Below are 12,008 nucleotides of genomic sequence, written 5' to 3' on the forward strand. Positions count from 1 at the left end.
CCAAATAGACAGCATACTATCTTGAGCACAGCAACAAAATGGGTCGTTTTCCAACTATAAGGGATTATCAGAGGTGTCAAATACGCTGCTCTATTGAAATCCAATTGCCAAAGACATTTCGATAATTTGTACTTTGTTGTTGTCCCAGAAAAATCCATTGTCACAACAGATATGCACGAGCACCTGCTCTCCTAGACGAAATATGTGCAGTGTTAATCGTATATGCACTGCAGGAAGCCCGCTTCAAAACAACAATTTTTACTGATAAACTTTTTTTTGCAAACCTCCTTTGCTGCAAAGACAATCGTCACTGGCTGTAGAGCCCCAATTGCCAATGACATCAAGAGTGATAGCAGATTTTACGACGCTCATTGATGACAGCCTGTCGGCTGATACAGAGGCACAGGACGCTGGGCTCCAGGGCTGGTTGGACCCGCTAGACTGTTACGGTAAGAACTCCGGTCATTGAGCAATTGGCTGGTAATCGTCTGTGCAGATCCGTGGTTGGAGCTGTTCATCCACCACTCGTGGTGCCAACAACGTAGTGTGACAGGCAGCCGAGGTAGACAAACGCTTTTACAGACAGAGACTGGCTTGCAAACCCCTCCTTGGTTAATATGAGCGGCCTGATCATCTGCCAGCGGTCAGCTCCCTGTCCCTCCCCCAAAAGGCATCCACGACAGCAACAGCAATAGCAACAGCAGCAACAATCCCAGCCAGAATACCTCTCACTGCTCGACCATTGCGGAGGCAATGGCCAAGATGTGTTTTATTTGCAATTGCGCGATGTTACGTGGACCGGGATTGGACCGCAGTCTCAGCTTGGCTGTTCATTGTGTCTGTGTGAGAAACCACTGCTCATATTTACACAATGGGAAGGAGGCAGGGATGGAGGGCCAGCAGCCAGAACGCGCAGTTATTTTTAGATCCTATGTCGATCAATGCGCAAAATTATTTTCAGATTTGCCGCCATGACGTAAACACCAGTAGGCCGATCCTCATCCAAACAACATACATGTGGATTCTTGTTCTAAAATTGCGCTTCCACCACTTCATAGGGCTCATTATTGGAGACCTGGGACTGAGCGCTGCTGCACCTGCCACGGCACTGTTGGATCAGCCATCCACCTCTGACACTGGTGCAACTCATTATGTGCCCAGTGCTACTGCCTCTAGATCAGGGGACTGGCTGGACTCCAGCGCCATTACCAGCGTGAGCAGCAGCTCTGGCAGCCTCGGAGCCATGGCAAGAGACATACTCTGGTTTGACGGGCCTGAATTTCGAGGATCTATGTACAATTGCACCCAAGGATCTCGAGGCTACTGATTACACGACACTTCGCCAACCGGCGGAGCTCTATGGTCAGCAACGGATGCCTCAGTGGGCATTGAGGGCGAGAGTGACCAAAGCTATCCAATGTATATTGATGAAGACTCAGAGGCCGACGATTTCCATGATCATCAAGGCGGGGAGATAGGTCGTGAATGTGATAGTGCAAATTTCGACAGCAGCTTTGACAGAAATCAGTATGCCGAAGCATATGATGCTGAAAGGAGTGCGCTGATGGGCGGTGCGCCGATGGGTGGGGAGCTGCACGGTATCTACGGTGGCGGCAGGGACGCATTCAGCAACGGCAATGGTAGGGATGCCACTAACAGCGATGACAGTAGCTTCAGCGCCTGTATTGATTTTTCCCAGTGCGAGCGCAACGAAACTCGGGGACCAGACGACCTGTACACACCGTGCTGGATCCGTGGCATTGGCAAGGAGAAAGAAGGACTCTGTCCAATGTGCTACAGGGAAGGCAAGATCGGGTGGAAACGGCTAAAGTGCAGCGCCTACTGGTAAGTGGAGTGCACACGATCCGTCATGGCATGTAATGGCACATCCGATTTTGCGGTCTTGCAAAAATTGGCGCGGCGAATAAGGAGGAGGATAGAGAAGCTTGATCTATAAAAAGACCTGCTATTTATCGCAAGGCGCTATTAACCACATTTACCGCATACTGTTGCGAACTGTGTGTTTCGGTTGGGCGGCCCCACGAGTAGGTACCATCTGAATTACTTCCACGGCATCTCGTCGCTCTCCGGGAGAGCATACCCGAAGCCAGAGGCTAGGCGCACGTCGCAAGATCAGCGGGGCCGTTGCCGTAAACAAGGACTCTGTCCAGTGTGCAAGAAGTGGGTGTTCGTTGACAGCTCGCGAAGGATGAAGATCAATGTGCCCGAAATATACTGGTGGAAGCACATCCAGGCATGCACAAAAAAGGTTTGGCAGCGGTAATGCCGCAAAGGTGTCGTCTGATAGGATCTCGCGCCTTTTCACCTGCAAGCTGCAAACCCGTGTTTGTTGTCTTCTCAGTGTGTTAAGACACAGCAGCCAGTGCAGCAGGGCGTTCGTTTGCAGTTGCTGGCAAGGCGTGAATATGAAAGAATAAATTGGAGCCCATTCTGGTGCCTCTACGTTCATTGAATATGCATCCTGCGTAAATACTGTAGCCGCTCAGCTGCTGTCGGTGTATGCAGACCGTACATTAGAGGGACCGAGGAACTACAAGCACCGCAAATGGCTGCTAGTGGGGATTCGCAGAGCCAAACAAGCGATTCATTTTGCTACGTAGCAGCACACCCCGCAGGCTAGCATGCTGAAGTTGGGGCATAATGGGCGAATTCCAGCCACACGCAAGGTTCTGACCAAGGGAGAGATGCAATAGATCTGCCACCAGGCGCTATTCAGCCGCCAAGTGAGGCATACATCAATGTGGTGTTGACATGTTAGTAAGACATGGGCGCCGAAAAGGGACGATATTAACTGGCATTCACGTAAAGTTGGTTGTGGCAGTGTACGTGGCATCGCAGAAACGGCGGTAGCAGCAGGGTAGTCATACCCGAAGATTTGTTGACACGTTTCCAAGAGCAGACAGGGGGAGGGTCGGGGAGGGGGTGCGGCCACCCCAGGTAGGCAGGGAGGAGCGATGAAAAATTTAGATGTGCACACCGGAGGATGGTGATCCCTCTCCCCGAGAAGGGTGGGTAGACTTGCCAAAAGCGACACCGCGAAATGTTGCTCTCAAGGCAATAAGCATGAGGGAAAAGGTTTATTTTCGTTTTTCGCAGTGTATACAGAAACGCCAGAGCTAATGGAAAAACTGCCTTTGCTAACACCGATTCTGGGTGTTTTTCAGCTCCATGCACGCTGGCCTCCCCCGCGCAACCAGTCGCCTGCCGCACAGACTCATTTAAATACAGTTGCTGGCGGCGCTACAGAATAAACTGGTGTTATGTAGACTCATCCTGAATTTACAACTAAAAGATTACACCTTTTCTTTTCTTTCTTACTTTTCTACCTTCTGGCTTCTCTCCTGTGCAGTAGACCCGCACACGCCATTTTATTATTTCACCCTGAGGGCTCTCTTGACGACGGCCCGCTCGAATAACCATATATGTTCCTGGCGAACTCCTAAGACTATTAGACGACGATTTCCTCATTATCTCCACTCACGCACTTGCGCAGACCTTTATTTGCTCCGTTTCCGTTCATTTTCTCCCACACGCTGCTTAATTTGGATGGATAAAAGCCCATCGTTACTCGCACCTGCATACCACGCGTTTCTAAAATATTTAGCCTTCCAAACCCCCAGCTCTCGGCAGTTCTAGCGCTACAGCGGTGCAGCATCCTCGCTAAAACCAAATCAGGTAAATATCGGGCTCGTGCTCACCAGCCTGGTCTGCCTTGCCGCCAGCGCGCACCCACAGGTCTGGATTGTGTCTTGGGGAGGAAGATTAGAGTGCTTGTTAATAAGCCTCATTTGTTTCCCTTCCCCCTTCATTTGCAGTGCATGTAAAAACTTTGTTTTGGGCACGATGTGCGCAATTGAGCCCATTGCTGCCGCTGCCGCTGCCGCTGTCCCTTGCTCAGGCCGCTGAATTAGAATGCAGCTGGGTTCATGGATGGCTGGCCCGGTCGTCTGCCAAGAGTACGTGCAGCATCATATGTCCGCGCACGCTCTGTTGCCTATTTCACCGCGGTTTTATTACATTCAATTGTGTGCATTTCATTCATTGCGCAGCGCCTGCCCTAATTGAAACGTAACCGCCATTATTGCGCTTCCGTTTTGCTCTGACAAGCAGCGAAAAGAAAACATAAACACTCGCTGGTTCCACAGAATCCTCATGTCGTTTTCTAAGCCTTTCTCGTCTTCTCCCTGTAGTGATAATCGATCATTGAAGCAATCCTCACAACATTTCAGCCTTAGTAACGCTCGCTTCCTAGTAGCCACTCTGGCTGGCAACACAAAGGCCCACAGCATCCCATTCATTTATTTTTTTTACGTACACATCTCCACACGCATTCCCGCACTAGCCGCCATTGCTTGAACTTGGCAGCAGCACCAGCACCAGCAGCTACAGCGACAGCAGCAACAACATCACAACAAACCAGCACTTTCATTTATTTTTCCTGCCTGTTTTGAGTATTGGGAATTAGCACGCTTGTTTGAGATATTTTTCATTTGCGGCCCACTTGCACCCCCCACCCAACTTCCGTTCATTCCACCCCTCCTTCATCAAAAGGGCTCACCCGCTTGGCTCATGTACGCCAAAGTACAAGATCAGCCACCTTCTGCACCGCTGCCGCATTCTTTTTCTCCCCCTCAGGCACTGGGTCCCGGGCCAACCGCATCGCCGTCGCTGCTGACTTCAGCTCTCTTCATCAGTCCTCCGGCGCGGCTATTTCACATCCACTCTAGTCTTGTTTCCTCTCTTCCCCCCGCACGCGCATCGTCCATTTCAAAGCATCCTCTCGCTACCAGCCAGAGCCCACCAGCGAGGTCCTCTCGTCGCGCCAACGTCAATGCGCCAATGCACCGGAGTCCTTATTCGCGAGAGACGACGGATATTTCCGACCAAGAATTACAGCAGATCCTCGAGAGCGAGAACATCAGCGGGCTGCCGGCTCCCTACTGCCTGGTACCCAATTACGACGGCCAGTTCCCCATCTCGCCGGCTGCGCTCTGGCAGCAGCAGCAGCAACAGCAGCTCCAGGCGAGGCAGCCAGGCAACAGCACGCCATCGCCCAACAGCTCGGCCAACAGCCATGATGCAGCTGGCAGGCAGTGCCCGTTCCAGCGGGGCAGCCGACAGCACTACGCCGGCCTGCCGAGCCCACACGCCGGCGCACGCGCACCACACTCACACCCTACCAGTTGCGCGTACTGTTCCGTGTCTGGGAACGCACACAATACCCATCAAGTGACCTGCGCTTCCGCCTCGCCAATAGCCTGCTAATGACACCCCGCAACGTCCAGATCTGGTTCCAGAACCAGCGCCAGAAGACAAAGGAGCGTGCCGAGATGCGTCGCCGCACACACTCGCCAAACACGTCAACCGCACAGCCTGCTGCCATTTCGGGTATTAGCCAGATGTCAGCCAGCGTCCACGGCCTTGAGCGGCCTATCAGCGCCATCAGCCTGTCGGGGGGCTCTCCGCCCGAGTCACCGTTCCGATACAGCCATATGCCGCCGGCGCCGCCGGGCATGGGCTCGCCCATTGGCGTCTCGCACCCCCACCAATTCCATCCCCACCACTCCGTGCCTGCCACTGCCCACACGTCGCCATTCCCTGGAGGCACCGCTTCCCAGACTACGTCACCTGTTACTGGCAGCGGTGGAAGTGCAATGCTGACCCCACCGGCACTATACTCCCAGACATTTTCCCAGCAGCACCAGCAGCAGCCACCACCACACCAGACGCATCATTTCCAGCGGCACTCAATCCACACCCACGTCCAGCTGCATCCACCGACCATGCGCGCATCGCCACCCCAGTCGATGCCGCCACCGCACCACCACCGCCATTCCATGCACAGTCTCCAGCATCTCCGCCAGCAGGCCCAGGTGCAGCCAGCACAGTCCATCCACTTGGCCCTGCCGCCGCCGCCGCCGTCAGTCCAGGCTGCACGTGTGCAGATGCCGCCTCCGACGCTGACATCGCAGCAGAAAGAGCTCAAGCAGCAGCGTCAGCCGCCGCGACTGCCACCACCCGTCGTAACGAGCCACCAGGTGCCCACCCCTTACATCCCGTCGCCCACAACACCGACCACCATCGGGCGGCGTGGGAGCATGCAGTCGCCGAGCCCCATTCCCTCGCTTCAGCGGCACTTTTCACCGCCGCTGTCGTCAGCGGGTGCCTCCCAGACCGTGCGCGAGCATCCCGAGAACCGTCGCACGCGCCTGGCATCCATCCTCAACCCCATCCAGCCGCAGTCGGAGCGTCGATGGCGGCATGCCGGTGCCCAGAGCACCGGAGCCGCTGCCAAGCCTGGGCTCAGTGCTTGCTCGCGTCCAGTCTGCCGAAGGCACTATCACTCCACAGCACCGCGAGCCGTCGCCGTCGGTCGGTAGCAAGGCTTCGTCGCCCGAGAAATGGCGCCCATGGTGAACAGCCCGACAAAAACAAATCGAAATACACATCCCGGTTTAAATTATTTGCCGCCTGCCAACTCCAACTTACCACCCTCTCCCATTCTACCCCTCCCCCGCTTAATATGCCTCTCCTTTCCAGACACCTTACTCCCTATTACTTTTCAAAACAGGCGTTTCTTTGATATATGCCTCTCCCGCCCCTTCCGCCTCTCCCTCCCTACATACCTCTTATCCTCCCTGCCCCTCTATCACTTTAGCCCAACTAGTATCTTGCTTAGTCCTCACCCTCGTTGTATTAGTACCTGGTTTTCTTTTTCTTGAAAATGGACGCAGCACATCTTAAACATCTGTCATATTTTAGAAATGCAAACACTGGCCGTCTGCAACAGAGATACAAATAAATTGTTGACATAGGGGGCATTTGTCGATCGTTGTGTCTTGGAGTGGGCAGACAGGGATGGTGTAGCGGTCACTGCAAGACAGCAAATATGAGTGCAGTGCGATATTTGCCGCGCTGTTGCTCATTATGACCCTGTGTATGAGAAATGATGCATGCGACTTTGCGTGACATGGCGACAGCGCTCTTGCTGTATATTGCGCCAGAAGCCATGTACCAATGAAGATCCACTGATCTGATTGGTGATCACAATAGATCGATCACTCTATTAAGAGAGTGCTGTCTTCGAATCAGCACTCTGGGCTTGGAGGTTTTGGTCTTACACTTCTGTGCCCGCTGCGTGCGGCCGAGATACCTTCTCTTCACAACCCACCAGTTGATCAAACATTTGCAATGGTACGATACGACAATTTGATGCGCTGTCGCCGGATTTGCGAGGGAGCGCGGCAGACGTTGGATACGCAGAAATGAATGCAGAGCCAGAGGCGATGGATACACTGCGACAACTGCCGGAATCTGTGGAACTGGCAATCACAAACACATCCATTTCTAAATTGGCGAATCCCCCATTTCGCATTTGCTACCTTTCTCTCACTTAGGCTAAGCGCACTAAGAAGGTCGGAATCACCGGAAAGTACGGCACCCGCTACGGTGCTTCTCTGCGTAAGCAGGTCAAGAAGATGGAAATCACCCAGCACGCCCGTTATACTTGCACCTTCTGCGGTAAGGACAGCGTCAAGCGCACTGCTGTCGGTATCTGGAAGTGCAACGGTTGCCGCAAGGTCACCGCCGGTGGAGCCTGGACTGTCTCGACCACCGCCGCCACGACCGCTCGCTCGGCCATCCGCCGTCTCCGCGAGATCCTTGAGCAGTAAACTCACTCACTGCAGTGGTTGGACCTGTCTCTTGTCGTGACAAGCGTGTGTTTCAATAAAATCCGGATATCTCTTTATCTGACTCAAATCGCTATATTGATCGTGTATATATGGACAGGTGGCACGTGGCGTGCATGTAAGCGCAGTGACGCCTACTTTAGGGGGGTCGCAAGGAAGTCGCCCTTTAGCACAGTACTAGGGCTGCCTTTTGCATCTCTAGCTGCTTTTATCTGTAACAAATGTCTAACGAGCTGACTTCAGGTTCGGGCGCCCTGGCACGGCTGTTCTTGCTGCTTGTCTGCATGCTGACGTCAAGCATGTGCGACGCCTACCGGGACCCAATGCTCACCCCAGGCACGGTATACCACGCTAGCGATGTGCAGCACGTCCACAGCCTGGTACGCAAGTACATGCGGTATTCAACAGCAGCCACATCGTTCGTGGACTTTGATGAGGGCTGGGCATCCTGCGGCATAGCGTGCAACAGCCCTGACGTGCGCACAGTAATGCTGAATGTTACGTGGCACATTGACTTTCCGCTCAGCGATGGGTTTGTTGCGCTGCACCACCAGGACCGCGAAATTGTCGTCTCCTGGGCTGGCACGCACCGGTACCGGGCGCTGCTGATGGACATGGCATTCTTCACTTTGCCCTACATAGAAGGCGAAAGCATGAATGTGCACAGCGGGTTTCTCGAGTCCGTCCGTGGGATGATCGGCCCCGTCAAGCAGCACTTGGAGGTTCTGATGGACGAGTTTCCCGATTACATGGTGGTGGTCACTGGGCACTCAAAAGGGGGAGGTAAGCAAGTTGATAGCCAACCACATCTGCATCCACTCTTCTACTCAGCACCCTGACTGCTATTAGATTGCCGTTTCTGATTTTTCCGCAGGCGGATTTTTAAAATGTAGCTGAAGCCGCGCTGTGCGCGCTGGACCTTGTGCGGCAGATTAGCGGGCTGCGCCAGCGGCTGCGTGTCTGGACGTTCGGGCAGCCGCGCGTCGGCGATGCAGCATTTGCACACTACTATAACCGGATTCTCGGTGGCATCACGTTCCGTGTAACCGGCGTCGCCGATCCAGTTGTGGCTGTCCCGCCACAAATCCTTGCTCGACTATTGCCACCATGGACACGAGCTCTGGATCATGAATAACGACGGCGACATCTATGTGGCCCAGAACACGACGGAGTGCGAGGACCCGGCGGGCAGCCAGTCGGTGCCGTTTTTCCTGCGAACAATCCAGTCTCACAAGGACTACTTGGGACTGCCGCCTCCTGACCATGCCGATGCAGAGTTCAGCTGGTAGAGGTCGGTGTTCCTCCCCCTTTGGAGGAAATCCGTGCGACCATGGAGCTACATGGTTCGGGGAAGGAGAGAAGAGGTCCGTGGAAATGATCTCCGGTGGGGCGTGGGCGGCCACAAGGGGTGTACAGGGGGCCGCTGCCAAGAAATGGCCTCGCATGTCTCGCCCTTCTATATGGCCGAGCGCGGTCTAATCTCAAATCGATTCACAGCGACAAACATGCTGGCAACCAGCTGAAGTAGCGAAAAAGCGAAACTGGGATTTTCACAATAAATGAGGGTGTATAGAACTAGCGAATTCTCGAGGCACCCGGCTCACTTGCGAGAAAGCTGCCTGTTCTGGCGCCAAGAAAAAGTGATGTTCGGACTGCCAGAACCGTCTGCGCGAAAAATAGATGAGGTTGGGCAGAGCGCACGGCGAAATAGCCGCCACCCGGGCTATTATCTGACAAGTGGCCGATTGGACTGCCCAGCGTGGGACGGAGGGGCAAGGGATCGGCCGCAATCGCCCAGCACTGGGAGGCCAGGACGGTCGGATAAAAGGGGTGCTGCATCTTGGTGGACTCGTATTGGGCAGGCGCATAAGCTCCCCTGCTCTCTGGCAATAGAGTCGGCCCATCGGGCCGTGCAGGCGACTGCTGTGGTCTCATCACATGTTTTGTTCTTTGCTCTGGCCTAACCCAACCAGCCCCATTCGGGAGGACGTGCAATCCCTCTGGTTCTTTCACAGAATTCATGCGTTAGGCGGGAGCGCTGCCTGGCATTGGCGAGCACATCTCGGGGCAAGCACAAACTGTAGATCCGTAATGAAACAAACATCGAAGAGCATGCGCAGTGGTGCTCATCGGCCATCCTCATTCTCCATGACTATCTGCTATCTTTGGGCTGCATGCAAAACCGGTCCTCGAATGAAAAATACAATTCCACTTAAAAGCCAGCAGGTCTCGTTTGTCTGCTGAAGACAGCCAATTTTAACAAAGTTCGCATAGTATTGTATTTTCTTCTCTATCCTCGCTGGATACCTCTCCGCCTCTCCGACTCCACGCATCTCCTCGCCAGAAACCCCGACCCACTCATCCCCCCAACGGCCCGATTAACACACGCATTCGCTCCTGTTCGCTCCGTTCGCTCCAGTCACAGAAAGTCGTCTCAAGGAAAGAACACAAAGGTGAGTGAGCGCCTCCTGCAAACTAGGGATATTCATTCTCCACCCATGAGAATGTGCCGCTTCGTCGTCGCACCAAGGCCATCCTCTCTTCCCAGTGGCCGTGGCTTGACTCACGTTGGGCAGTTGGAAAATGTCTCTTGCTTGGTGGTGATGCGCCGACCAGCCATGCTCTATTATTGTTGTGCTGCCAGAAAAAAAAATAGTGGTACCCTCTTCGCAGTAGCAGCCAACCAGACTAAAATAGCTTTCGGGTCGGGCAATCCATTTCCGTTGTCTCTATCCTTCTCTTCTTACTAAAACCTGCTTCTCTCTACTCCCCCCTTTCATGCCACCGTTCGCTGCAGTCTTTTAGTACACAACGCCGCTGGTCCATTTCCCTCTATTTTCCTTCGCACCAGCACATCGAACAGGGTACCGCCCTCTGCTCGCCATACAGACCAGACACCGACTGATACCCTCTAGCACATTCTCAGGATGCCGCCTCGCAATCAAGAAACTGTCACACCCGATATCGTCCAGTACGATCCCCGGCACCCGCTCTACAACGGCAACTGGCGGCGGTCAACAAAACCTGATGTAAGAGAATTCGCCCGTGACGACTTTGACGAGCCGCACCGCAAGCGACAGAAGGCGATCCTGGCCAAGCACCCCGAGGTACGGTCGCTCTATGGCAACGAGCCGCTGACAGCCGTCATTGGGTTTGGCGCCGTTTCGATCCAGCTCCTCGCGGCCTACATGATCGGCTGCGTGTGGACCGACCTGCATTGGGCCATTGTGCTGGCTGTGGCCTACTTGCTTGGCGGAACGGTCTCTGCATTATTTGGCGTCATCATCCACGAGGCCGGCCACAACCTGATCTTCAAGAACCCAGTCCTCAATCGCGCTACCGGACTCATGATCAACCTGCCCATGGTCGTACCTATTTCGCAGTCGTTCCGCCGGTACCACCTCGAGCACCACCAGTTCCAGGGTGTCGAGGGCATGGACCCCGACCTGCCGTTGGACGCCGAGATCCCGCTGATCCACAACAACCCGATGCTCAAGACTCTGTGGGTGATGTGCTACAGCGTCATGTATCTTGTGCGCGGCCTGGCTCTGAAGAAGCAGCCGCAGCGCTGGGAGCTGATAAACTGGGCCTTCACTATCTGCGCCGACATCGCCATTGCCCGCTTCATGTCGCTGCGCTCGCTCATGTACCTGCTGGTGTCGGTGTATTTTGGCTATGGCCTGCACCCCGGGGCCGCCCATTTCATCCAGGAGCACTACATCTTCCGTGACGGCCAGGAGACGTATTCATACTACGGCTCGGGCAATATTCTGTACCTGAACATTGGCCTGCACAACGAGCACCACGACTTCCCACAGATCCCTTGGACCCGCATCGTCAAGCTGCGCGAGATCGCCCACGAGTTCTACGATCCGCTGTACGCCCACACATCGTGGTTCGGCGTCATCTACAACTTTATCACGTCGCCGATGCTTGGCCCCCAGGCGCGGCTGGTGCGTACCTACAAGGCCCATCGCTCGGGTCGTCTCGAATACAAGGTGCCTGTCGATGTGCCGGCCACCACTGTCGCTGCAAAGAAGGGCAGCAGCATCAGCAGCATCAACAAGAAGAAGCGGCTGTAAGCACTGCCTGTGATGCCAGCCTGCATTTGTAGAATTCTCAGAAGCCCTCATCAACTTTTTCCTTCAACTCTTTTCTCCCCTCCTTTCTGTCCTTCAATTTTATGTCGCCCTTTCCACACCAGGCTGCACAATTCTGTTCTAGGCTGATCCTTTAGCACCAATCCCAAGTGGTCCGTATGTGGCGAGTAAACTGCAATCTGGTCATGTGGTCTGG

The 12,008-nt window shown here is 54.4% G+C and overlaps 5 protein-coding genes across 5 annotated transcripts; all 5 read left to right on the forward strand.

The window, feature by feature from the left end:
• The first annotated feature begins 1,324 nt into the window (after positions 1–1,324).
• DL89DRAFT_33268 (uncharacterized protein) lies at positions 1,325–2,184 on the forward strand. The gene has a single exon (XM_040891558.1). It carries the CDS (start codon positions 1,418–1,420, stop codon positions 1,847–1,849), a length of 432 nt encoding a protein of 143 aa, XP_040742220.1. The 5' UTR covers positions 1,325–1,417; the 3' UTR covers positions 1,850–2,184.
• Positions 2,185–4,476: 2,292 nt separating this feature from the next.
• On the forward strand, positions 4,477–6,842 carry DL89DRAFT_268920 (homeobox-domain-containing protein). Its single transcript, XM_040888080.1, has 3 exons — positions 4,477–4,968; positions 5,163–6,270; positions 6,299–6,842. Exons 1-3 carry the CDS (start codon positions 4,861–4,863, stop codon positions 6,436–6,438), a joined length of 1,356 nt encoding a protein of 451 aa, XP_040742221.1. The 5' UTR covers positions 4,477–4,860; the 3' UTR covers positions 6,439–6,842.
• Positions 6,843–7,029: 187 nt separating this feature from the next.
• DL89DRAFT_268921 (60S ribosomal protein L37a) lies at positions 7,030–7,702 on the forward strand. The gene is made up of 2 exons (XM_040888081.1): positions 7,030–7,337; positions 7,419–7,702. The coding sequence occupies exons 1-2, from the start codon at positions 7,287–7,289 to the stop codon at positions 7,692–7,694; spliced, it is 327 nt and encodes a 108-aa protein (XP_040742222.1). The 5' UTR covers positions 7,030–7,286; the 3' UTR covers positions 7,695–7,702.
• A 339-nt stretch (positions 7,703–8,041) lies between these two features.
• On the forward strand, positions 8,042–9,106 carry DL89DRAFT_268922 (alpha/beta-hydrolase). The gene is made up of 3 exons (XM_040888082.1): positions 8,042–8,495; positions 8,606–8,784; positions 8,831–9,106. Exons 1-3 carry the CDS (start codon positions 8,201–8,203, stop codon positions 8,999–9,001), a joined length of 645 nt encoding a protein of 214 aa, XP_040742223.1. The 5' UTR covers positions 8,042–8,200; the 3' UTR covers positions 9,002–9,106.
• A 1,086-nt stretch (positions 9,107–10,192) lies between these two features.
• DL89DRAFT_33370 (uncharacterized protein) lies at positions 10,193–11,819 on the forward strand. The gene has a single exon (XM_040891559.1). It carries the CDS (start codon positions 10,640–10,642, stop codon positions 11,792–11,794), a length of 1,155 nt encoding a protein of 384 aa, XP_040742224.1. The 5' UTR covers positions 10,193–10,639; the 3' UTR covers positions 11,795–11,819.
• Positions 11,820–12,008: the final 189 nt, after the last annotated feature.

The sequence above is a fragment of the Linderina pennispora genome (assembly GCF_002104995.1).
Source record: "Linderina pennispora strain ATCC 12442 chromosome Unknown DL89scaffold_10, whole genome shotgun sequence".
NCBI classification, from domain to species: domain Eukaryota; kingdom Fungi; phylum Kickxellomycota; class Kickxellomycetes; order Kickxellales; family Kickxellaceae; genus Linderina; species Linderina pennispora.

Bases quoted from the DNA above. Each gene is read 5' to 3' on its own strand.
- DL89DRAFT_33268 (XM_040891558.1), top strand. From the start codon at position 1,418: ATGTATATTGATGAAGACTCAGAGGCCGACGATTTCCATGATCATCAA.
- DL89DRAFT_268920 (XM_040888080.1), top strand. From the start codon at position 4,861: ATGCACCGGAGTCCTTATTCGCGAGAGACGACGGATATTTCCGACCAA. The intron at 4,969-5,162 runs GTACCCAATTAC...CGGCCTGCCGAG, and splicing joins TGCCGGCTCCCTACTGCCTG to CCCACACGCCGGCGCACGCG. The intron at 6,271-6,298 runs GTCGATGGCGGC...CGGTGCCCAGAG, and splicing joins CATCCAGCCGCAGTCGGAGC to CACCGGAGCCGCTGCCAAGC.
- DL89DRAFT_268921 (XM_040888081.1), top strand. From the start codon at position 7,287: ATGAATGCAGAGCCAGAGGCGATGGATACACTGCGACAACTGCCGGAA. The intron at 7,338-7,418 runs GTGGAACTGGCA...TCTCTCACTTAG, and splicing joins TGCGACAACTGCCGGAATCT to GCTAAGCGCACTAAGAAGGT.
- DL89DRAFT_268922 (XM_040888082.1), top strand. From the start codon at position 8,201: ATGCTGAATGTTACGTGGCACATTGACTTTCCGCTCAGCGATGGGTTT. The intron at 8,496-8,605 runs GTAAGCAAGTTG...TTTAAAATGTAG, and splicing joins TGGGCACTCAAAAGGGGGAG to CTGAAGCCGCGCTGTGCGCG. The intron at 8,785-8,830 runs GTCCCGCCACAA...CATGGACACGAG, and splicing joins TCGCCGATCCAGTTGTGGCT to CTCTGGATCATGAATAACGA.
- DL89DRAFT_33370 (XM_040891559.1), top strand. From the start codon at position 10,640: ATGCCGCCTCGCAATCAAGAAACTGTCACACCCGATATCGTCCAGTAC.